The 25,118-nt window shown below is 37.9% G+C and overlaps 1 protein-coding gene across 1 annotated transcript in view; it reads right to left on the bottom strand.

The window, feature by feature from the left end:
- The window catches only part of LOC100028289 (guanylate cyclase soluble subunit beta-2-like), a 75,148-nt gene that overhangs the window by 27,754 nt on the left and 22,276 nt on the right, over positions 1 to 25,118 (bottom strand). Inside the window, exons 2-8 of the mRNA XM_007495402.2 lie at positions 24,386 to 24,546; positions 19,108 to 19,207; positions 15,516 to 15,712; positions 11,482 to 11,593; positions 8,508 to 8,611; positions 6,003 to 6,219; positions 1,376 to 1,696 (exon numbers count right to left, since the gene is read on the bottom strand). Coding sequence (XP_007495464.2) covers positions 1,376 to 1,696; positions 6,003 to 6,219; positions 8,508 to 8,611; positions 11,482 to 11,593; positions 15,516 to 15,712; positions 19,108 to 19,207; positions 24,386 to 24,546 — 1,212 coding nt within the window. The remainder of the gene's footprint in view (positions 1 to 1,375; positions 1,697 to 6,002; positions 6,220 to 8,507; positions 8,612 to 11,481; positions 11,594 to 15,515; positions 15,713 to 19,107; positions 19,208 to 24,385; positions 24,547 to 25,118) is intronic.

The raw sequence follows: 25,118 nt of genomic DNA, 5'->3' as shown, positions 1-25,118 counted from the left end.
CAGTTTCTTCATCTGTAAAATGAGCTGGAGAAGGAAATAGATAACCACTCCAGTATCTTTGCCAAGAAAACCCCAAATGGGATCAATCAGTCATGGACATGACTGAAATGACTGAACAACAATAATCAGGGGAGATAGGGACTGTGTCTTACTTTTTGCATGTGTGCATATACTGGGGATTTAATATATTTTTCTTGAATAAATGAATGGTCCACACTCAACCAACATTTAGTTAATTTACTATTAATTTACTAATTATTTAAAACAGAGTAATTATATAGTGTTTTTACTTCAAATAAGTAGGTGAGGAGAAAAGGGGGAAAAAAATTTTCATTGAAGCCACAGAAGGATCAAAGTTATCCTTGAATTCATTTAGTTCCACCTCTTCAATTTACAGTTGAGAAAACAGACCCAGAGAAATGAGGTGACCTACTTATAGTCATGAGGTAATAAGTAGTACAGCCAGGATTCAAACTCAGATTCTTTGGATCCACATGCAGTGTTCTCTCCACTAGTAAACATTGCCTTAATAAGGTCAAAGATGAGTGAGAAAGGATTCTACCTTCTAGTTTACTTCTATAAAATTTATGCTGTAAATTCTGAATATGGTCCTTCCTGTGGGCTCAGGTACTCTTTGGACCTTGGATTCTCCATTTGTAAAATGAGAAGTTTGAACTAAATGATCTTGAAAAGCCCTGTCAGCTTTAAATTCTATCACAATGTTCATCTTATTCAGCTATGTTTAAAAAGAAGAGAAAAGAGTATTGACTGGAAAATCATTCTAATTCCTTTCTCTTGGTTAATAATGTTGAAATCTGAATACTTGAGGCATGAGGCCATAATTAAGGCATTGTGTGTGCTTGCTGGAAGGTCCCTCATTGCAATTATTTCCAAGGGGAAATAATTACTTGAGGGTTAAATATGTAAACTTAAAAATAAGATTATGGGGCAGCCAAATGGCTTAGTGTATAGAGAGCCAGGCCTGGAACTGGGAGGATCTGGATTCAAATGTGGCCTCAGATACTTGCTAGCTATATTATCCTAGGCAAGTCACTTAATACCAATTGCATAGCCCTCACTGCTTTTCTGCCTTGGAATCTCTACTTAATATACACTTGAAGACAAAGGATGAGGGATTTTGATTAAAAAAATATTATGACAAATATCAAAGCCTATCACTATCCAGGAAGAGCTGGTTCACCAGAAAGATCCTTTGAGAATATCCCTAATTTAAATTTAGAGCAATAATTTATTTTCTCTTCATTAAAGAAGAAAATGGAGGCATCTGTAAGGTACCACTTATGGCCAATTGGTGATGGAGTGAGCCACCAACTTTAACCCCAAGTTCATGTATTAGATGAATCAAATTCCATACCTGCTGCTACCTTTTTGCCTTCTTTCAGCTGATTAGCTACATGTTCCGGAAGCATTGCATACAACAATGTTTCTGTTTTCTTCTTTTCTATGGCTAAATGTTTGGAGAGGATCCGGAGTTCTTCCTTCTTTCTTTCCAGTTGGTTGGACAACTCAATTTCAGCCAATCGCTGCTGGTTCAGGAGGATGAGATCTCTGGTGGTGTCATGCCTAGCGATGTCAGAGATGTGCATGTTCCGCTCCTCCAGCTCTTGGAGGCTTCGGAGTTTGGGGGAGCAGAGGTATATCATGCACTGTAGGGAGTCCATCCAAATCATCTGCCCTTTAAAAACAGAACAGAAAGAAACAACCATGTACCAAATGCTCACTGCTGGTGAGAGATGAGGAGTGGCACAGAAGTGAGATTTCTAGACAACTGATCCTTTTAAGTGCCCAAATCATTTCTATTAATCATTTAAAAGAAATAACTATAAAATCTGTATTTATTTCCCTGTTTTATTAGTGAAGGCTCTTGAGTATTATTTAAGCTTTCCTTAATGACAAGGTTGTAAAGAGATAAAAAGGAACATGTCAGAGAAGAAAAAGTATATTCGGAATAATAAGGCCAGGGTTCAGAGTCCCATTCTGACAGGGGTAAGATCTCAAGCAATTCACTGAATTTCTTCATCTATTAAAATAAAAGGTTTGCCTAGGAAATCTATAAGATTATTTCTACCTCTAAATGCTCTAAATGATTATGAACACCAATGGATCATAAATTTAAAGCTAAAAGGAATACAAGAGGCCATAAAGTCTAATTCCCTATTTATACAGGTGAGAAAGGGGGCCCAAAGTAGTTCAGTGACTGATCTGAGATCACAGAGGGAATCTATTTAGGAGATGAGATTTGAATCCAAATTCTTTGACTTCAAGTTCAACATTACTTCTTTTGCACCACTCTTCTTTTGCAATTCAATAAATCCCTTGGGAATGATTAAAGTGTGTAGCAGGTCTGTTGCTCTCATGCTCAATGATTGCATTTGGTTTACATTTTATATTGGATTTTGGTTTTCTTCTTTGCCATTGCCTGAATTCCAGTCCATTTATTTCTATCTATGGGATATTTCCACTTAAATGTTATGCTAAATATAATGCCCTATATATTGAAATAAACTCATCATCCTCTTCACACTTTCCTCTGTCAAGACATGGTACATCTTCTATCTTCCCAGGCTTAATACTTTGAAATAATTTTTTAAACTCTTACCTTCTCTCTTAGAATCAATACTATAGATTGGTTCCAAGAAAGAAGAGTGGTAAGGGCTAGGCTTGGGGGCTAAGTGACTTGCCCAGGATCACACAACTAGGAAATGTCTGAGGCCAGATTTGAACCAAGAACCTCCAATCTCTAGGCCTGGCTCTCAATCCACTGAACCACCCAGCTGTCCCCTTTGGAATAATTTTTCCTTCATCTCTGATCTAGTCAATCACCTAGTATTTCCATTTCTTCCTTCAAAATATCTCTCATAATTGACCCTTCTTTTCCATTTCCACTGTTTGATCCAGACTTGCATTTTCTCTTATATGAATTACTATAATTAAAAAGCCAGCATCTCTGACCTCAGTATTTGCCAATGCAAAAAATACATTTGGATTTTCAACTAATCTTATTGAAACACTATTTTTACAAAGACATTTCTCTGCTTTGCTCAAAGGAAGAATATCTATCAGAATATCCCTACCATTTTGCATGGGCTGATTGTTTTCTTCAATCTGTCTTTGAGTCTTGGTTGGCTCAGAGGACTAAGGTTAATGCTGTTTATTAGGCTTCTTGTTCACTTGCCTACGAAAAACCATGAGGCGTTCCAGCAGCAACCTAAGGGTTGACCAACTGATCACCATGGGCAACACAAAGACAGGGAACCAATGCTTGGCTGAATCAACACTGTATCCTCAGCTGAATATCCTTTCCCTTTTCTGAATGTCCTTCTCCCTGCTATGATTAATAAAATATATTTTTGTAGATTTTTAGATGTGTGGTAGTTTCACTTGATTCCTGTCTCATCTTCTTTTTACCTCAAGCCCCTCTCAAAATCCCTTCCCTTCCCTTGTCAGTTAAGGACTTTGCTTCCTACTTCACCCCTCAAATTAAGACTGTTTCCTGAAAATGCCCTCTTCATCTCATATCCCCACTATTTCCTTTTTCACTCATCACTCATAAAAAATATGTTTCTTTTTGTTAAGAGATAGAGTCCTGATTCAATTCCCTCCCATCTTTCCAAACAGATTATTACCACTATTATTCCATACTCTATCTTAATCTTCAACCTCACTGTATCTATGGTTCTTTCCCTGATACCTCCAAACATATCTTCCCCATTCTTCAAAAAAAGAAATACTGTCAACTGATCTCATAACCTACATTATCTGCTGTCCTAAACCTTTCTTCCTCTCCTCATCTAATCTCCTTGATCTTCCTCATCTAAACTCCTTGAGAAAGCCATTTACCTGCTCTCACTTGCCTTTAAATATTGCAATCTGGTTTCTAATTTCTTTTAACTGAAACGGTTCTCCTCAAAGTTATCAATGATCTCTTAATTGCTCAATCCAATGACCTTTTCTTAATCTGCATCCTTCGTTTTGACACTGTCAGTCATCCTCTCCTCTTGGATTCTTTCTCCTCTTTGTGCTATTCTGACTTTGCTGTCTCCTGCTCTTCCTTTTACCTGTCTGACCACACTTTCTCCTTCTTTGCTTTTCACAGCTTGGCTCCTTCCTGACTTCCCCTTCCTTTAAAAAAAAAAACTCTTACCTCCTGTCTAAGATTCAATACTAAATATTCATTCCAAGGAAGAAGAATAATATGAGCTAGGCATTTGGGGTTAAGTGACTTGTCCAAGGTCAGAGTTAGGAAGTGTCTGAAGTCAGAATCCGGGTCCTCTTGACTTCAGGTCTGATGCTCTATCCACTGTGATACCTAACTGACTCTTGCTCATTTTGGCTAACAGTACGATTCAACACTAACTGACTTCTTATTCCTTACACACAATATTCCATCTATCCCAACATGTCACTTTACATTGGCTATTCTAAATGCTCTTCCCCCTCTTCTCTACCCATTGTCTTTCCTGGCCCCCCAACTTAGCTCAAATTCTACTTTCTGCAAGAGGACTTTCCCAGTCCTTCTCACTGCTTGTGCCTTCTCTTTGAAATCTGTGGTTCTTACACAGTACATATCTTGTAAAGTCATGGTTAGTTGCGTAATATTTCCAGTGTAAGAATAAGAGATCCTTAAGGGCACCAACTTTTTTTGCCTTTCCTTGTATCTGAGGTGTTTAGCATGGTGCCTGACAACATAGTAAATCTCTAATAAATACTAATTGACTGACTAACAGTACTAGAAAGAATTTAGTATCTTCACTGAAGAGGCAGATCTCAGTGAGATCCAGAAGATACAGGGGTCATGAGAGGATTAGGCTCCAAATTAAAGTATGTTTGTTAATTAAATATAGAATAAGAGTTCCAGAAGCCATAGTGGAAGAGGGAGGCAGATATTGAGTGGAACATTGTAGGGGTAGCTCTGCAGTAGATGAGGATGAGAGAGAAAACTGACAATAGCAAACTATTATAATAACAACATGTTTATTTGCTCTTTGCAATGTGCCAAATATATTCATCACAACAACCTTGAGTTGATAATACAAGTGTCATTATCCCCATTTTACAGGTATGAATATTAAGGCACAGAGAGCTTTAAATAACTTGAGCATGGACATACAGCCAGAAGACACAAGTCTGCTTTCTGAAAGCTCTGTGCTACTTCCTAATTTTTTTCTTACTTATTACAATCAAAAGGGGTAGTTAGGTGGCACCATGGATAGTGAGCCTTACTTCAAATCCATTTTCAAGTATTTATTAGCTGAGTGACCCCAAGCAAGTCACTTAACCCTCTCTGCCTTAGTTTCCTCATCTGTAAAAAGAACTGGAGAAGGAAATGGCAAAATACTACAGTATCTTTGACCATAAAACCCCAAATAGGGTCCCTCTGAAAAAATGACTAAGCAACAATCAATAACTGTGGATTGATACTCTTATGTTATTCATTCACCATGTTTTTTCTTAACTCACATGTGATCAATGTTCTGCATTTACAGTACATTTGACTGTAAGCAGGTCAGTCTGTGGTCATGCAATAAAATGGAACTAATTGGTCCATGTCCTGTGAATCCTTAATTCCACACTCATAAATATGTACCATTAGTCACAGGGGGGAAACAGAAAAGGCTGTATGAATGAAGCTGCCAAACCTTTACTACCATTAGGAAAACACATTCAGAGGTCATGCCCCAAGAACTGTAGAATAGCAGATGCGTCTGGTTTAGACCAATCAAAATAATACTCTTTGAGTAGATCTTCTTCTATTAGAGTAGAGAACATTAAGAATCCATTTACTTAACACAGAGAATAGGTATAGTCTAAGAAAGGAGAAGTGTTGGTGCTTAACTGCTAGGGCCATTTGGGTTAGCAGAGAAAACCATTTTCACCCCACTTTTTCCAGAATATAATTAGAAAATTCTGTCTCTTCCTTTTGGGTCAACCCTTTTATTCCTCATATAGACACGCAAAAAGGAACAGTGGTCATTCAGTACCTCTGAGCTTGAGTATAGGCTGATTTTTCCATACTTCGGGCATCATTTCTCTTCGAGTTTTCAAGACAAATTGACTATTGATAAATTTGCTGATGCTGACAATGTTGAAGGTGACTTGGGGATGGATGATGGTGAAATATTCATCAACTCGAATATCTTGGGTTTGAAGTCCTGGGACATATTTTTGAATGTTTACTCCAGCTTGCTTGACTCTTAGCTACTCAGAAGAGACAAATGGAAAGACTAGTGAGTCAGAAAGTTAATTTGTGGTAGGAGCTCTTTCTTAGAAATAACATTATAACCAGGCTTTACAACTCACTTAGGAAAAGGATGAAAAACATCAAACCAAAAAAGAATCCTTATGAAAGCAATAAACATCTTTTTTAAAAAATCTGCAAATAATAAAAACTTTGGAAACAAGAAGAAATAATGGGATAAAAGATCAGTAAAACATAATTAGAATAAAATAATTTTTTAACTCAGTTCTTCCTAATCAGCTATGCTGGGTACACATAGGATCCCCTCCAGAGGCCTAGAATAGATCTTAGATATATAAAGCTGAAGAGGATTTTGGAGGCCATCTAGTCTAGCCTTCACCTTCAGATAGGGAGACTGAGTCCTAGGAAGGCTAAATACATTGCCCAAGATCACACAGAGAATAAAGGATTTGAACACAGGCCCTCTAAATTAAGAGTGTGTGTACTTTCTCTTGTACTACACTTGCCTGTGTTCTTTCAGACAGAGTTTTGTCATCCTGTATCAGTTTCATCTTTCACGGCTTTACAGCTGAGCAAGAATGGACAAGAGGAGAATATGGTGGAATTGGAATCACCAGAAATGCATTACTTCATGTGGAAGGGAAATCCCAATAAGGATTCATTAAGACATTCACATGCAGAGTACTTACATGTTTCCCTCATTAGAATGGAAGCTCCTTGAGGGCAGGGAATGTGTTTGATTTTGTGTTTGTATTTTTTGTATTTTATTTTATATTTGTATTTATATACAAAATGTATTTTGTGTTTTATTTTGTACCTTTAGCACTTAGCCTAATTCTTGCTACATAGTAAGTTCTTAATACATTTTTTTCATTCATTCTCACATGCCCAGGCATAAATAAATAGAAGATAATTTAAGGGAGGAAAGAACTGTAGCAACTTGGTAAAACATAAAAGTCCTGATGGAGGAGATAGATTTTAACTCTGAAGGAAGATGAAGATTCTGACAGACAGTGATGAGAAAGAGCATTCCAAGCATAGAGTGATGGCTTCTGCAAATACCAGAAGGCAGTAGATTGAATGTCAAGTGGAGGGAAGAGCTAGAAGACTAGTGTGGCTAAAAACCAGAGTATATCAAAGGAGAGAAAGGTAAAACAAGGCTGCAATGGTATGTAAGACCCAGATGGTCCGGGACTTTAACTGCCAGAAGGAAGAGCTTGTATTTTAACTTAGAGTAATAAATAGGGGGGCTATTGAAGGCTTTTGAACAGGATAGGGACTTGGCTAGACTGCAGTCTTAGTAGGATTGATGTGGAAATATATGACTTTGTAACTGTTCTCTTTAATAAAAGTCAACAATTACATTTGAGGGGCAGTTAGGTGGTTCAGCGCATAGAACGCTGGGCCTGGAGTCATGAAGACTCATGTCTCTGAGTTCAAATCCAGTCTCAGATACTAGCTGTGAGACCCTGGGCAAGTCACTTAATACTGTTTACCTCAATTTCCTTATCTGTAAAATGAGTTGGAGTAGGAAATAGTAAACTGTTTCATTTCTTTGTCTAGAAAACTGTAGATTCAAAAAGAGTTGGACACGACTAAAGAATGAGTGAATAGCATTGCTATAGTTCTTGAAAGTTTGCAAAGCACGTTATAGATATTATCCCATTTTATCCTCTTGACAACCCTGAAGGTTAGTTGAATGAATCTCTTCATAAGCAAATGTCAAATCATGTTCACATATTTCATTCAAAGAAACTAACAAGATAAGACCTTCAGAATCCTCACAAAATTCTAAAGCTTTACTACAAGAATGAGGGATTGGCATTTGGCCTTTTTTATTTAAAAAAAAAATTATTTTGAATGTGATGTGATTTTGCAGTTACTGGGAATTCCTAGTGAGGAAACTTCTTCCATCATGGCAAATCCACACATACCCTGCAATTTATAATCTCAGGAAGGGGTGTTAAACTCAAATGGAAATAAATCTTGACTTAGAAAACCACAAATTGACATTATCTACTTTGAATTATATATTTATTTATTTTGTTAAACATTTCCCAAATACATTTTAATCTGGTTCCTGTCTCTCTCCATTGAGAGTTTTATAGATCCTGCTGACCCTATGGATATATATATATAAACTGACACACATAATTACATAACTTAGGTAAGTCACACAAGTTATAGCTAAAATCCCTCTTACTTAGAGTTAGTGCTATGTGGTTTCACTTTCACTGTCACATCTTCAGTTACAACCTAGAGGAAGATTTTTTTAAAATTCTCTTACTTTGGCATCAAAGACAAGGTGGAAAGGAAAAGCATTACAGAAAGTTTTCTCTTCAATCCAAAGCCTTTCTGGATATACTGGTTCAAAAGGATTCTGTAGGTTCCCTGATAGGAGGAAAATAAGTCTCAGATTTACCTGTTAAACCTCTGCCACTTCTTTCTTTCTTTTTTCTTACTTCCTTCCTTTCTTTTTTCATCTATACACCATACCCCTTAGCTGCTCCTAATAAATACCTATTGCAATTGTCATCTTCATCACCATTGTTGTAGTTTTACCCATTGTTTCTATTTTTTTTAACCCATACCTTCTGTCTTAGAATCAGTACTGTATATTGGTTCCATTGCAGAAGAGTGGTAAGGGCTAGGCAATGGGGGTAAGTGACTTGCCCAGGGTCACACAGCTGGGAAGTGTCTGAGACCAGATTTGAACCTAGGACCTCCTGTCTCTAGGCCTGGTTCTCATTCCACTGAGCTACTCAGCTGCCCCCAATCTTTTTTTTTTAATCATCAACCTCTTTGGCATTCAGGGAAGGGACTGTGAATCTCTTCTCAGAATAATGGTTTTAAATGCATAACATAAAATACATAGGATCACAAAGGAAGCCAAGTCTGCTACCTGGGGACACTAATAGTGTCCACCCTCCCCACACATTCCATGCCCTTTGATAATCCCTGTAGGATATGGCTTCTAGTTCCCACACTGTCCTCATCAACCTGAGGAATGTGAGAACACTGTTCCTTAACTATGAGGCAGGTAATCAGATAAAAAAATCAGCTCTTCTGTCTTCTTGAGCTGAGCTCTCAAATGTGATTAAGCTCTCTTATATTCCCTCCTTCGTTTAAGCTCTTTCAGGGGCTCCAGATGGCCAGGGAGGATCTTTTTCCAAATTAAAACAAACAAACAAAAAGAACTTGCTACCAGGTTGAGAAGCCCTCCTGCCCGGTGCCAAGTTTCTGCCCAGAGAAGAGGTTTGGGCTTTTTGTTGGGTATTTTTTCTCCCTTTGGCTAATTGAATATCTCAATGAAAACAGAATTAGCATTGAAAATGATGACAGAACAGATAATGATCACACACAGCCCTGCTTCTGCTATTCAAAGCTGTCTCGGTAGTGCAGAGTCCAGCTTCAGTGACATTTGCCACGGGTTTTCTTTCTTCTTTTTTTCTAGACTGACAGCATTGGGTAACACATGAAATGTTAACCAACAGCCTTCTTTGGCAGGGGGTAGCCATCCAAAATGGAGGCTTTTTGATATGAAAATCTTCTAGACAAAGGATTGTCAGTTGCACATTTGAATAGCCTGCCACTGATTGTAAGCCTCAAAATACAGCCATTTGGACTGTACAGACCTGCTCTCAAATGTATATAATCCTGACCCATCAACAGGCTCCATGGAGTGGTACAAAATGCTCTGCCCTCTTAGAGAAGCCTTCATATGACTACCTGGTGACTAGCACATAGTAGGTGCTCTAAAAAAATGCTGATTTATTGATTGATTCCAATTGCCTGACTTGGAGGATAAGAAGATCAGAGAATTGGGGAATCAGCCTTAAGAGCTCATCTAAAGGGGGCAGCTGGATGACGGTGGATTGAGAGCCAAGCCTAGAAATGATAAGCCTTGGGGTCAAATTTGGCCTCAGACACTTCCCAGCTATGTGACCCTGGGCAAGCCACTTGACCCCCATTGCCTAGCCCTCACCACTCTTCTGCCTTAGAACCAATACCCAGTATTGATTCTAAGACAGAAGGTAAGGGTTTAAAAAAATATAGTGGAATGGTTTGCCATTTCCTTCACCAGGTCATTTTACAGATAGGTAAACAGAGGCAAACAAGATTAAGTGACTTGCCCAGAGACACAAAGCTAGTAAGTATCTGATTTTGAACTCATGAAGATGAGTCTTCCTGACTCCAGACCCAGTGCTCTATCCCTTGCATCACCTAGCTGTCCCTCTAAATAACTTGCCCAGTAGTATGTGCTTTGGTTTTGTAGTCCCCAGGGTCCTCTTCACTACTGAAAGAATACTGGGAGTCAATTCCAGAATGGAAATTCTAAAGTGTGTAGAAGAAAAGACTTATAGCGAGACAGTATAATACAGAGAAAAGAGTACAGTGATAGGACTAAGAAGACCTAAGTTTTAGTCTTATCTCTGCCCAGAGAGGCACTATGGGATAGTGTATAGAGAGTTGAACTTGGAGTCAGAAAGACCTGAGTTGAAATCTTGTCTCAAATCATTACTAGCTATGCAACCTTGGTCACAGCCTCCCAGGGTTCCTCAGCTGTAAAGTGAAGGGGATAAACTAGATACCCTTTGAGGTCCGTTTCAGCTCTGAATCTATGAATTAACTAGTTGTGTGACCTTGAAGAATTTATTCCATCTCCCTGGTCCTCAGTTTCCTCCTCTGCCAAATGGTTGAAAATATGTAGATTAATTTTTTTAAACCCTTACCTTCCATCTTATAATCAATCCTGTGTATTGGCTCCAAGGCAGAAGAGCTGTAAGGGCTAGGCAATGGGAGTTAAGTAACTTGCCCAAGGACACACAGCTAGAAAGTGGCTGAGGCTAGATTTGAACCCAGGGCCTCCCATCTCTAGGCCTGGCTCTCAATCCATTCAGTCACCCAGCTGCCCCCTCTAGATTAAAATTTTTTTTAGCCCTTACCTTCCATCTTAGAATCAATACCTAATATACACACATAAACACACATGTGCACATACATATACATATGTGTATGTGTATAGATATGCATATATGTGTATTGTATTCTGTATATATGTATATATATCCACACCTACATGTAGATCTCACTAGGGGCAAAATTGACCTCGCTTAGTGGTATTAAAAGCAAGGAGTGCTTTGCAGCCCAATTTCCTTCCCTGAGCTTTCACCCCCTGGGATCAGAGCCACTTTAAAGACTAACTGGGCTCCAACTGTTGCTCAGATATATGTGGCTGAAGTTAGTAAAGAGCCACTCACCTTTTCCAAATATGACAATACTTCTCATGAGATCCCAGCGAGATTTCTTCACTGAGCAGACAGAGAAACTCAGATATTTCTCTTTCATTTTCTGAAAAACCCTCTCAAGCTCCTACAGGCAGGAAAGAGAGAAGCACATGTATTTGATCCAGTAATTTCAGATATAGTGATACTTCGTATTCCCGTTGTTCCTTTCTTCACTAAATTTGGAGGACAGAATCTCATCCAACCTCATGTTATCCTTAGAGGGAACATGGAATAGAAGTCCTATTTAAAGATGGTACAAGGAAACTGTGGAGTAATGGGACCAGAATCCCTATTTCAAGCCTTTGATCATGAGATAAAAGTAGTCAAGTCCAACACCAACTACATCTCTAATGTGAAGACCTTCATTGAGTAGCCACCGTAGTTCATGGAATTTAAATTTGCTGTAGTTCATCTGGTCCAACTACCTAATTTTATAAGTGAGAAGACTAAGAGAGAGAGATACAGAGAAAGACAGAAACAAAGAGGTAGAGAGGCAGAGACAAAGAAGGAGAGACAGTAAGAGAGGTGATGGATAAAGAGGAAAGGATGAAGGAGAGAAAAAAGAAAGGGAGAGACAGAGAAACAGAGGGAAAGGGAGATAGATAGATAGATAGATAGAGAGAGAGAGACAGAGAGACAGAGAGAGACAGACAGAGAGACAAAGAGAGATAGATAGAGGGAGACAGAGATTTATATAAAACACTATATGCGAGGCATCTTGCTAGAAACCCAAGGGAGAGAATATTAGGGGGGAAATGGCCTCTACTTTCAAGATGGTCACATTCTATTGTTGTTGTTCTTCCTGTGTTTTTGAACAGGACAAATGACAACACAGGATGATATCTTGACTTGCAAATGAATTGAATTTAAGTGAGGCAGAGTTGTACAAAATCATCAGGCATATTCTTTCTTCTAGAGTCATTGAAGTCCAATGGCAAGACAAAAAAAAAAATTAGGACAACTGGCAACAGTCCAGGATTCATTGGAAGACTTTGGCATCTCTAATGTCTGGCTAAGCTCTAAGCATTCCATGCTACCCACTTTCAGCTTCCTTCATGGTCATTGGAATAAATTATTCTCAACCATCCATTCCCTGGGAGAAATCTTTACATGCCTAGGATAGACAGCCCCCCCCTCCCCAACTCGCTGATGTATTTTAGGCCTGTTGGTTACTTTCCACCAGATTCAGTGCACCTGCTCAGACAGTTTTACCAGGGTGTGGCTACTGCACAAGCTGCAGCTTCTTGGAACCACAGGTGAGAATTGGGTGGCAGGCAGACACCAAAGGTCGATGAGCAGCTCTGAAAAGGGCTGTTAGCCTGAATCCAGAGGTGCTAGTCCTCTCTGAACACTCCACAAATCCCCACATTCTAAAAGAGGGAGATGGAAATTAGGTGAGAAGGGAGTGACATATACAAGATCATACAGCTACTGAGCAGGAGAGCTGAACTTTGAGCCTCTATTTTCTAACTCTCCCTCTCTCCAGCAGGCTCTTTCATTATATCACTTGTGAAAAAAGAGAAATCCAAGGGCAAGTTTTCTCATAAAGTCTTTCACCAGAAGCATACTTGGGTTGGGATGGCACTCCATTCATTCAATTATTCATTCAACCAATATAAAAGCACTGTTGGCAGAACACTTGTGCCAGAGGAGAATCAAAGCTTAGATTGAGCTATGAACTCTCATAGGTTCATACTCTATTAGGGGAATAACCCTCAAATACCCACAAGCCTAGTTTATAGCATTCTGTGAGAAATACATTAACAGAGTTACAGAAATCTATAAATATAGGATCAAAGTTGAAGCTTACAACAATGCTGTGTGATAAGCACTGCACTTTCCAGATGAAGAAACGGAGTCAAAGAAACTAAGCAACTTCTCTACTATCACATGGCTAATAAATATTAGAAGCAGGATTGGAAATTAGCTCTTCTTTACCCCAGGCTACTCCATAGGTATGCTACCTATATATTTACCTGTTCTCTCCCTCAAAAGAATGCAAGCTCCTTGAGATCAGGAGCTGTTTCACTATTGTCTTTTGAACCCCAACAAAAATATAGTGTTAATTCATTAATTAATAAATGATTATTGATGCCTATCTCTCAAAAGTTCAAAGGAAAAGATCAATAAATACCAAGTGGGTGAAAAGCACACAATGGCCAGCCACAACATCTATGTCTGAGAATCCTACTACAGGCTACCTGAAATGGGATTTACATCCCTCAAGAGAGAAATCCTGTCTCCAGGAAATTAGATTTATCTTGAAGTTGATATGACACCGAGACCCACAGACAGATGTCACCGTAAGAGATAATGGCCTATAAATTGGTAATAGCTCCAGCATGCAGCTAGAGAGGTAATATGATATATAGGAGATAGATGACATTGTAACTCTTCTTTGGGTTAGTACAATTACTATTATCATTATTATTGATGATGGTGATAGTTTTGGAATGGAGAGAATTGGGTTCTGATTCTGACACTGGCCTTTTCCCAATAGACAAATCCTAGCACTTCTTTGAGATGATTTCCTTATCTGTAAAATGATGATAATAATACTTATTAGGAATCATGTGTTGTTGATGAAAGATCACCGTATTTGGAGTCATAAGATTAAGATTTAAATCCTGACTCTGCCATTCATTAGTATTATATTGATATTATCAATATTTTATAATAATATTATGACTAGGACTCATTATATTGACATTATTAATATTTTATGTTTTATTATATCAACATTATTATTTTTGATATTATTGCTATATCATTATACTGTTGTTAATGTTATTATTTTGTGACTTAAAGTGAGGCATTTGATCTCTCTGGGCCTCAGTTTCTTGGTTTACAAAGTCAAGGAGCTGGTTTGGATGATCATTAAGGTCTATTCTAAATCTAGAATCGTGAAAGCCTACTTCTACTGTCTACATCACAGAAGTGTTGGGAGAGTTTTTTGTAAGCTTCAAAGCACTACATCGATAGAGTTGAAGATTAGATCTATGATTTCATTGGTATCAGGAACTCTCAGGTGAGGAAACTTCCTCTCCAGATGCGAGTCAAAACTATCTCTGTAAAGTATTGTCTTACCTGGGGCATCAAGAAGTTAAGTGACTTATTCAGAGTCTTACAGCCAATATTTTTCAGAGGAGAGATTTGAACTCAGGCTTCCCTGGTTGTCTATCAAATGATATAATATTTGCAAAAATGCCTAGCACAGCACCTGGCATATAGTAGGCACATCATAAATACTTATTCCTTTCTTTTCCTGCCCCCCACACCATCTACTGCATAGCACTGCCTCTCACTATATAAATATGGAATGTTATTATTACCAAAATTTGATGTGTGCCCAGCAGGTATAAAGTGAAAGCGGTCAGTTATATCCTTTTGGAAAATTTTCTAGACCTCTAACTTGAACTTAAATTTTCTTTCTTTTTTTTTTTTTAAATTCTTATCTTCTGTCATAGAATCTATTCTAAGTATCAATTTCAAGGCAGAAGAATAGTAATGGCTAGGAAGTTGAGGTTAAGTGACTTATCCTGGATCACACAGCTAAGAAGTGTCTGAGGCCAGATTTGAACCCAGCATCTCCCATCTTCAGGTCTGACTCTATCTACTGAGCCACCTAGCTGCCCCTTAACCCTGAAGTTTCTTAAATTCTTAGGAAAACTAGAGACTTGGGAATAGACAGGAAGACTAGAGACATGGGGCTATTAAGAGATGGGCTTATGCCAAAGTTGCCTCTCCTGACTTGTCTATGGTAAGCCAAACCAGGCACAAATATCAGTTCCAGAGTAGATTCGCATACCATTTACTTGATGGAGAAGTTAACAGGTCAAAGATTCATTCCAGCTAGCTAAAGGAATGTGTTCTCTTCATCCTAACCGAGACAAGTAGACACCATACTGAAGCCATTCATTCCATTACAGGGAAGGTCAATAGATGCCTAACTCTGAGGAGCCTTTCTACATAATGTATGACCACTGTCTAAACAAGCTGTTCAGTACCTCTTGGTCTTGCTGGGAGTTTTTGCCTTCTTGGAACTTTTTTGACCTTATTGTTTTCTTCTGCCCACAATGTTTCTGCACGATGAGAAACACAACATGCTCCTTCTTGCCAGTCCTCTCCTCTTCTTCACACTTATTGAGAATCTCCAAAGTCACATCCATGTCAAAGAAGTCTTTAGCAACTGCTTCTATAATGCCTGGAGAAAACAAAAGCATGAGTCATGGCTGATGGAAATTCATTTCAACACTTATTAGGTGCCTATTGTATACAAGGCAGTATCTGAGACAAAAAGGCAGCAGTCATTGCCCTCAAGGAACTCACCACAAGGGAATCCAGTGTACACCAGAAAGAATAAAAGATAAAGGGAGAGCAACTGGACTTGAGATTTCACTGAAGTAGGGGACTCTCAGATGTGGAAATTCCTTCTCCCAAGTGTAGGTTTGCATCTATTCTGCAACTTAGTCTTGGAAAACTGCCTAGAGTACTGAGAAGTTAAGGGTTCTCAGCGTCATGCAGCCAGCATATATCATATGCAAGACTTAAATACAAGTCTTTCTAGCTCTGAGGATGACTCTCTTGTCTACTATTTCATTGTTTAGTTGTTTCAGTCATGTCCAACTCTTTATGACATCATTTGGGGTTTTCTTGGCAAAGAAATTGGAATGGTTTGCCATTTTATTCTCAAGCTCATTTTACAGATGAGGAAACTGAAGCAAACAGAGTAAAGTGACCTACCCAGGGTCATATAGCTATTAAGTGTCTAGGGCTAGATTTAACTTAGGAAGTTTAGTTTTCCTGATTCCAACCCCAATGCTCTATCCACTGTTCCACCTAGTTGCCCTCTTTGCTATGCTAGATAACAAAAAAATATATAAAGTATTTTCAAGAGGAAGAGGGTGTTATTGACTAGGAAAAGGGAGAGAATCAGGTAACCTTGTGTGAAGATGAAATTAACTCTTCCTTTGCTGATTTTTAGTTAATCAAATTAAGAACTTAAAATACTCTTACTTAGTAGCTAGCTAACCATTACAGAAGAGAGCTCACAAGTCACTTACTAGTTTACACCTCCAAAAGCCACAAATATTGCCCCCTTTGGGCAGTGCTAGGCAAATTGAGAAACTACAATTGGTTCCTGTGAAGAGGGGGAAAGATAGGAAATGACGTGGAAAAGGGGGTATAAAAGAAGAGACCAACATGGTCTTGGCTATTTCCTGCCTTGGCTTTTGGAGAGACTCTTCCCTTGGATTCTTTGTCAGTGAGTAGAGACATGCTTTTCCTTCAAGTCATTCTGCTTTGGTGGAACTCTGGCTGAAGAAACCACCAGGATTTCTGGCAGAAGATGCCACCAGGACTTCCATGTGGAAATCAGAACTTGAGGGAGCCCCTGCCAGGGGTTGAGCCAGACTTCACCAGAGCAGCACTTAGGGTGGTAGGCTAGACAAGGCTCTGTCTCCTTCCTACATTTCCCACTTTCAATATTTCTACCTTGCTGTAAATAAAAGCTGCTAACAGCCATTTTGACTTAGGAGCTAATATTTTATAAATGGTGACCACTTTTATAACTCTCTTATTGAGTCAAAACCCAATTTAATTATTACACTTGCTAATAGAAGGTGGTACCTAAACTGTAATTTACAGAAATAGTAATAACAATAATAGAATAGGATTTGTATAGAATTTTAAAGTTTGTAGAGAGCTTTATAAATATTATCTCATTTGATTCTCATAACAATCCTGAGAAGTTGGTACTATTATTAGACTCATTTTGTTGAAGCAGACAGAGGTTAAGGGATTTGCTAGGATCACACAGCTAGAGTCTGAGGCTGGATTTGAACTCAAGCCTTCCTAACTCTAGGTCTAGCACTCTTTCCTCTATGCAACCTCAAAGTTGAAAAGAAATGATGTTACATAACACTGGAAAGATAGAAGGGAATAAGATTGGGGAGAGCTTCAAATGCCAGGCTGATGATTTTGGCATTTCTTTTTAAGCTTAGAGACAATTTGAGAGCTATTGAAGATTTTTGAAAGGAGGAAAGAAGAAAACACAATATGGTCAGACTTGCATTTTATTATTTACTAATATAATTTGTTATTTTATTTGTTTTGTTTATTTTATTTATTATTATTTTAACAAGTTTCACAACTGTGTAGAGGTTGGATTTGAGATAAAAGACTTTTTGGACACCAAGATTCATTATGAGACCACTGCATAAGGGTCTGACCCCAAAATAAATCATATAATGATAATGTTACAGCTTGTTAGAGGATCTCCAGAATTCATAATAACAGATCCAGCATTCAGACAGGTTGCACTGGCTAATCAGAGAGAAGAACTAGTCATTTGACAACCAAGCCTTGACATCATGCTGTTCAGAGCACTGTGATATAACAGACACAAACAGATATGGGACCCAGGCTCCATTTCCTCAGGAGACTCATCAAAGAGGACAAATGGGCAAAACTGATGAGTACTTATACTCACGGGACTGACAAGGAAACCCCCTTTCAAAAAAAAAAACAACAACTCCAAAACAAAAACAATCTCTAGACTTCTTTGTCACTATTACCAGGTGGTTGCCTGATATCATGTTTCCAAAGATTTATTGGATGATTTAGTTTTTGTGTCAGATTCTGTGACTCTCCATGACTAGGTAATTCTTTGTTAATGCCTTGAGTTTAAATCAATCTTACGAATAGGCTCCAGAAGTTCATATAACTCATTTTTTATTACCTTCTAGATCAGTAAAATAATGATGGTGCCCTAGGCTATACTTTTATCAAAATTCTTGCTTGGTTGTGGACTAATTTTTTTCAGACTTAAATCTGTGAATCAAGTCTGATCCATATATCTGGGCTGAATCTTGTATTTCAAACATTGTACTTCAAAGTTAGCTTAATACATAATTCTTAGTTGTGTGTGTGTGTGTGTGTGTGTGTGTGTGTGTGTGTGTGTGTGTGTATGGTGATCCTAGGAAAGCTTTTTCACCCTATATCCTATTTTAGAATTTTTAAAATTTTAAACTAAAGTAGCTATCTTATCAAAATAAAAAGGCAGAGGGACCAAATCCAAGGATAAAATGATCAAAAGTATATTTTAAAGTTATTTCACTTTTTGATATTTAAAAAATTTAATTTATTCACGGGAGAGGAAAGAGGGCAGGGAAGAGGTGGCACTGGAGTGGTACTTCATAAACATTTTCTTCATTTTTCTTTCTTTCCTTCTTTTTCTCTTTCTTTCTTTCTTTCTTTCTTTCTTTCTTTCTTTCTTTCTTTCTTTCTTTCTTTCTTTCTTTCTTTCTCTCTTTCTCTCTTTCTCTCTTTCTTTCTTTCTCTCTTTCTCTCTTTCTCTCTTTCTCTCTTGCATTCTATACCACTAGGCAGAAACAAAGAGAAAGCATTCCAGACCTGAATGCCATCCGAGCCAAGGCAGAAAAATGTAAGGAGGAAGACAATGCTCTCCCAAGGAATATGGTTTAAAAATGCTTTGGAGGATGATGAAATTAGATAACCAAGATGTTATGTGTGTGGGGGGGGGGGGTTCCCAATTTCAGGGAAGCTCAAAGATTGTCTTCAAAGAACCTGATCTCTTACCTGGGACAATGTAGCAAAGACCTCTTCGGTCAGAATAGTAGTGTAGGAGCATTGTCCCATCTGTCCTTTTCTCTACTCGAAATGATGGTGCGTTCATTGCCTAAGCAAAAAAAAAAAATAAATAAACAAATAAATAAATAAATAATAATAATAAAATAACACAGTTTCCTCCATCAGCCTAATTTGTCCAAATCACCCTTCTGAGACTTTAGTTAATCATTTAGCCTTCTTGATTATATCACATAACCAGGATGACCCTAAAAATCCTATTCCTTTGGGGTATTGTAACGTCTGGTAACACTCCCTGTGCCTGGGTGAGTTCAGGTCAGTGGGGCACCAGGAAACCTTAACTTGATCTCAATCAGTGTTCTTGGGTGCAATAAATTATAATACGTCCCTAAATTTGGAATATTGTCTCATTCTGGCCTGTGAATATAAGAATAGGTCTACAAGAAGAGTCCCAAAGGAGACCTCATTCTGTGGCAGCTCTCTCTTTACATGGAAAACAGGAGGCTTCAGCAATTTTGGCAAGTAAGAAGGATGAGAAAATGCTGAGTCTGCTGAAAGAGGAAAATTTGGATAAATTAACATTTAAATATGATTCAGCACATTCTGTTTTCTTCCTGAAGAAAGCTTAGGGACTTGGGTCATCAAGAATGTCTAGCAAATCGCAATTAGACAAAAGGAAAAATACCTTGAATATAAAAGTTTCCAAGGGAAGCTGTGGAATCATCTTTGCTGAAAATGATAGAACTGGAAGAGTCCTTTAAACACATCTAGTCCATAAAATGTCCCTATCCAAAGATCCCACCACCAGGTAGATACTGTCAAGGATAGCAAGAAAGGTCTAGTCTTTCTGTAGGTTGTTACCACTTCTATTTTTGTTGAGCCATATTCAAAGAACTCTGACTCTTTCTTGGAAATCCTAACCTGGATGTCCTGTAGGCATCTCAAACTTAGCATAACCAAAATAAACATGTTGACAGAACAGATAGGCAGAACACATTTTCTGTTCCACCTTGACCAATGATTCCCCATTTCTGAACTTCTTTATTTCTGCAGAGGAAACCACAATCCTCTCAAGCACCCAGACCCACAATCTCACTGTCATCCTTGACTCTTCACTCAGACTCAAATTAACAAACATTTATTACATGCCCACTATGTGCCAGGCACTGTGCTAAGTGTTGGTGGGGGGGGTACAGAGTAAGTCAAAAGCCAAACCCTACTTTCAAGGAGTTTATAGTCTAATGGGGGAGGCAATATGTAAACGACTATGTACAAAGAATATAAGCAGGATAAATTGGAGATAATCTTAGAGGGAAAGCAGAGTATTAAGGTTGATAGAGAAAAGTCTTCTGGTATAAGGTGGGATTTTAGTCAGAAACTGAAGGGAATCAGGGAAATCAAGAGATAAAGATGAGGTAGGAGAGAATTCCAGGCACACTGTTTGGGGAACAGGTAGCGAAAATGGCCAATTGGGAAATGGAGAAAATTATTTGAGGAATAGCAAGTAAGTCAGTGTTATTGGCTTGTAGGGTAGCTGGACAGGAGCAAAGTTTTTCAAGACTAGAAAGGTAGGTTATGAAGGGCTTTTAAAAGCCAAATACAGGATTTTTAAAATTTGATTCTGGAAGTAACAGGGAGCCAATGGAATTTATGGAGAATAGGGGTGGTATGGTCAGATATACACTTTAAGAATGTCAATTTAGCAGCTCATCCTGCATATACAATCTTTTCCCACAACTTGACAGAATATGGACAGGATACTTTAACAGAATACTTTCAGAATATTTCCCATACCTTTTACTATACTCACAAAACAATCACTATGTTGTAGACCCTCATCACATTTCAGTTGGACTAGGACAATAGCCTTCTGGTTGGGCTGGCTGCTTCAAGCTTCTCTCTACTCCAATCCATTATCCTCTTAACTGCCAAAGTGATTTTCCACAACTGAGGTTTGACTATGTTACCTCCTTACTCAATAAACTCCAGGAAGTTCCTACTACCTCTAGGATCAAATATAAAGTCCTTTGTTTGCCATTTAAAACCCTTTACAATCTAATCTCTTCCTACTTTTCAGTCTTCCTACAATTTACCTATAATTTTGTATATTTATATATGTATCATATATATATATTCCTATAATATACCTATAATACCTATAATTTACCCTCTACAAACTCTAAGATATAGTGTATTAGCCTACTTGCTGTCCTTTGCACATTACCCATAGCAAGAGACTTTTCCAGTCCCCGCCTCACTTACCTCAATCTTACTAGTGTCTTCCCTTTGAGATTACCTTTTATTTACAGTGGATTTATCTTTCCCCACAAGAATGTGTACTCCTTGAGAACAGAGACAATATTTTTATATCATTGTATCTCCAGCATTTAGCACAGAGCCTGGAATAGAGTAATAGAGTAAGCACCTAATAATTCTTTGTTTGCTAACTGATACACATTAAAGCATTCATGGGAGCACTTTTTGAATTGGGGAAAAAATGGAAGCAATTGAAGAATGATCAAGTTGTGATATAGTAAGGTAATATAATGTAGTACATACTATGATGAAACTATGTAATATGTAATAGAATATTACTATGCCATACAAAGCAATGAATATGAAGACTACAGAAAACTTGGGAAGACTTAAAAGACTTAGAGACAAATTAAGATAAAGAGAATAAAGAAAGCAAATGAATAGGATGACAACTGGTCAGTCTATAAACATTTATTAATTACTTAGGATGTGCTAAGCACTCTGCTAGGTGATGAGGGTATAAAGACAGGCAAAATAAACACAACCAAAAACAATTTTCACCTTCAAAGTATCCACATTGTAATGGAGAAAACACGATTGAAGCAATGAGATATACAGAGTAGATGAAGATTACCTTAAGGGGGTAGATATTGGCTATTAGGGGAGATCAAGAAAGGCTCCTGGGAAAGGAAGGATTTGCTCTAAGTCTTGAAATGATCCAGGGAAATGAAGAGACAGAGGCAAGAGAATATCACATTATAGGTATGGATGGCCAGTTCAAAGTTGCAGAAATGGGAGATAAAAAGAGAAAAAAGTAACTCCACAAAACTAACCAACACAGCAACCAATCAGCAAATGATTTAAAACATCTTTTTATGTGCCAGACATTGTACTAACTCTCAGAATACAAAGACAAAAAAGAAATGGTTCCTGGCCTCAAGGTGTTTACATTGTCTTATAGTATGTGCTAGCATTCTACCTCTACAAAGAAGGAAGGGAAATGCATTCTCATATCTCTTTTTCTGAGCAAGCTTCTTCTTGGTAGAAAGGAAGGAAGGAAGGAAGGAAGGAAGGAAGGAAGGAAGGAAGGAAGGAAGGAAGGAAGGAAGGAAGGAAGGAAGGAAGGGAGAAAGAGAGAAAGAAGGAGAGAAAGAAGAAAGAAAGAAAGAAAGAAAGAAAGAAAGAAAGAAAGAAAGAAAGAAAGAAAGAAAGAAAGAAAGAAAGAAAGAAAGAAAGAAAGAAAGAAAGAAAGAAAGAAAGAAAGAAAGAAAGAAAGAAAGAAAGAAAGAAAGAAAGAAAGAAAGAAAGAAAGAAAGAAAGAAAGAAAGAAAGAAAGAAAGAAAGAAAGAAAGAAAGAAAGAAAAAGAAATATAGATACTGTAGTAAGGGATTTTAGCAGGGGCAAGCTGACAGCAAGAGATCCTGCAAACCAACATTCCACACAGAACTCTCAGGATCTGGGTATGAACACACAGGCAGTTTCTGGGAACAGTAGGTAGACTGGAAGAGTGAGAGGCTATTGTTTTTCCTTAGCAGTCAGGAGAGCCAACAGGGTTTCTGTTTGGTATTTCTGGGGTGGACCTACAGAGCCAGTGATTCCCTCTTCTTTGGCTTTCTTGATATTCTGCCTGCCCTTGCTGCTGCTGTCAAGTAAGTGGATTTCAACAGAGCTGTTACTGGGACTACTGCTTGACTCAAAGAGGGCTCCTGCTTGTGAGATTCTTTGGCCCTTGTCCTTGTTCCTACCAAGCCCCCTAACCTTAATCACTACTTTAAGAATTTAATTTAGAAATCACTCATTCCAAGAATTAGCTATTGGATATCTCTTTGATTCTATTCAAATTTACAGCACTTGTTCAGTGTCTAATATATCATAGACACTGTAGTAGGTTTCAAGGATATAAACTCAAAATGACTTCATTCCTGCCCTCAAACAACTTTACATTTTGGGGATGGGAATAAACATTTATTAAGCACCACTATGTGCCAGACAGTGTTCTAAGCACTTTAAAAATAGTGTCTTATTTGAGATTTAAAACAACCTGTGAGGTAAATATTGTTATTCCCATTTTACATTTAAGGAAACTGAGACATAGAGATCAGGTGACTTGCCCAGCATCATGCCATTAGTAAGTGACAGAGGTTGAATTTAAGTTTAATTCTTCATCATTCCAAGACTAGTGCTCTATCTTCTTTGCCACCCAACTGCCTCTGGGAGCGTGCCTTTCAATAGAGTGCCTGTGATGTAGACAATAATGGGTATAAATACCATCTTATCACCACACTCTCAGAAAATGAAGAATCCAATATTCTTTCCTGACTTCATTCATATTAGTAACCAAGTTGTATGCATTCTCTGTTTGGGGACTGACAAAAATACAGGCTCACCATGAGCAAGACAAATTGAAGTCTCATTTGCAGGAAAGTTTTGGGTATATAGAGAATGGTCTCTTTCATTTTGTCTTTTGAAATAAAGTTCTTCCTTCTTCTTCAAAACATAAGGTTAGTAGGCAACTGCATACCCAGGGACCTACAACTTCAAAAGGGAGAGTCCCAGTAGAGAAATTAATTTCTTAATAGATTAGTCAGTCAACCTGTAGGCTAATCAGATCTGGATGCCATCCTCCACTGACTATTGGTTCTGTTAGTTTTTCTTCCTTTTTGTCTAACTGTTCAACCACTTATCATTTTCTTCTAGGCCAAGATCCCTAAAGACAATCCAAAATCCCTCTCAACTCCTGACTTCCCTTTTGTCTTTCTTCAGTTCTCCCAAGGTTTAATAGGGGGAACAATTTTCTCTCATGAGAAATCTTCCTTCCTTCAGTTTTTCCTTTTGAATTTTTGATGTCAAACTATAAAAAGATAGTAATTCTTTTCTTTTCTGTTTTAACCTAAGAAACACTGCTAAATTACTGACATGATTTATTGGCATGGTTAAAGTTGGAGAAGGAACACTGCAGATGTATTCTGGTCAGTCCATCAATAAGATAGTATTTGCCTCTAAGTACTATACCTGATAAGAGAGAGCAAGGTAACTGTGGAGAGCATCTAAGTTTTCAATGAACTCCATTAGATTTCCTCCCAGGGTGCGTAACATCCTGTCATAGCCAGACATCTTGCAGAACTTAAAAAAGTATTCACCAAACATCTTCAGAATAGCTTCCAGGGAGACACCTGCATGGGCAAAAGCACAGATCAAGTTATCCCTGAGCACTGTGGACATTATTGGACTAATTCACCATCAGTGAGAGCCTGATAAATTATTTAAAACCCGAATTTGACTTTCCTGGAGTAGTATTGGTGTCTTTGGGGAAGGAAGATTTTTTTCATGAGTTCTGTTTTATAGTTCATTACTTTATCAGAAAGGTCACAATAGCATAAGAATGTTGCAAACACAATTAACATTTTTCAAAATATTTTAATTTTTATCATTCTGAACTTGACAAACACCAAATGAACACAAACATCTCCAGATGCAAAGAACAGGAAAAGGGGATTTTTTAATAAAATCATTACATCTTCACTATACATGATCATTTAAAAAGTTATGTACTAAATTCAGCACATTAGGTCCAAAGCTATCCTACTTGTCCTACTAGCAGGAAACTTGAGTTTCCTGCTAAATCTATTCTCTTCTGTGCATTTAAAAATGCTTCCTTCTTTTCTCTCCTTTTTTGTTTTGCATCAACCCTCTCAGCCCCATTTCCTCCTCCCCCCTTAACAATTCCAAATGTTGACTTTCTCAT

The sequence above is a fragment of the Monodelphis domestica genome, chromosome 4 (assembly GCF_027887165.1).
Source record: "Monodelphis domestica isolate mMonDom1 chromosome 4, mMonDom1.pri, whole genome shotgun sequence".
Classification (NCBI taxonomy): domain Eukaryota; kingdom Metazoa; phylum Chordata; class Mammalia; order Didelphimorphia; family Didelphidae; genus Monodelphis; species Monodelphis domestica.
Note: the sequence above shows the minus strand (reverse complement) of the source record. Positions and strands in the feature narration are given on the sequence as shown.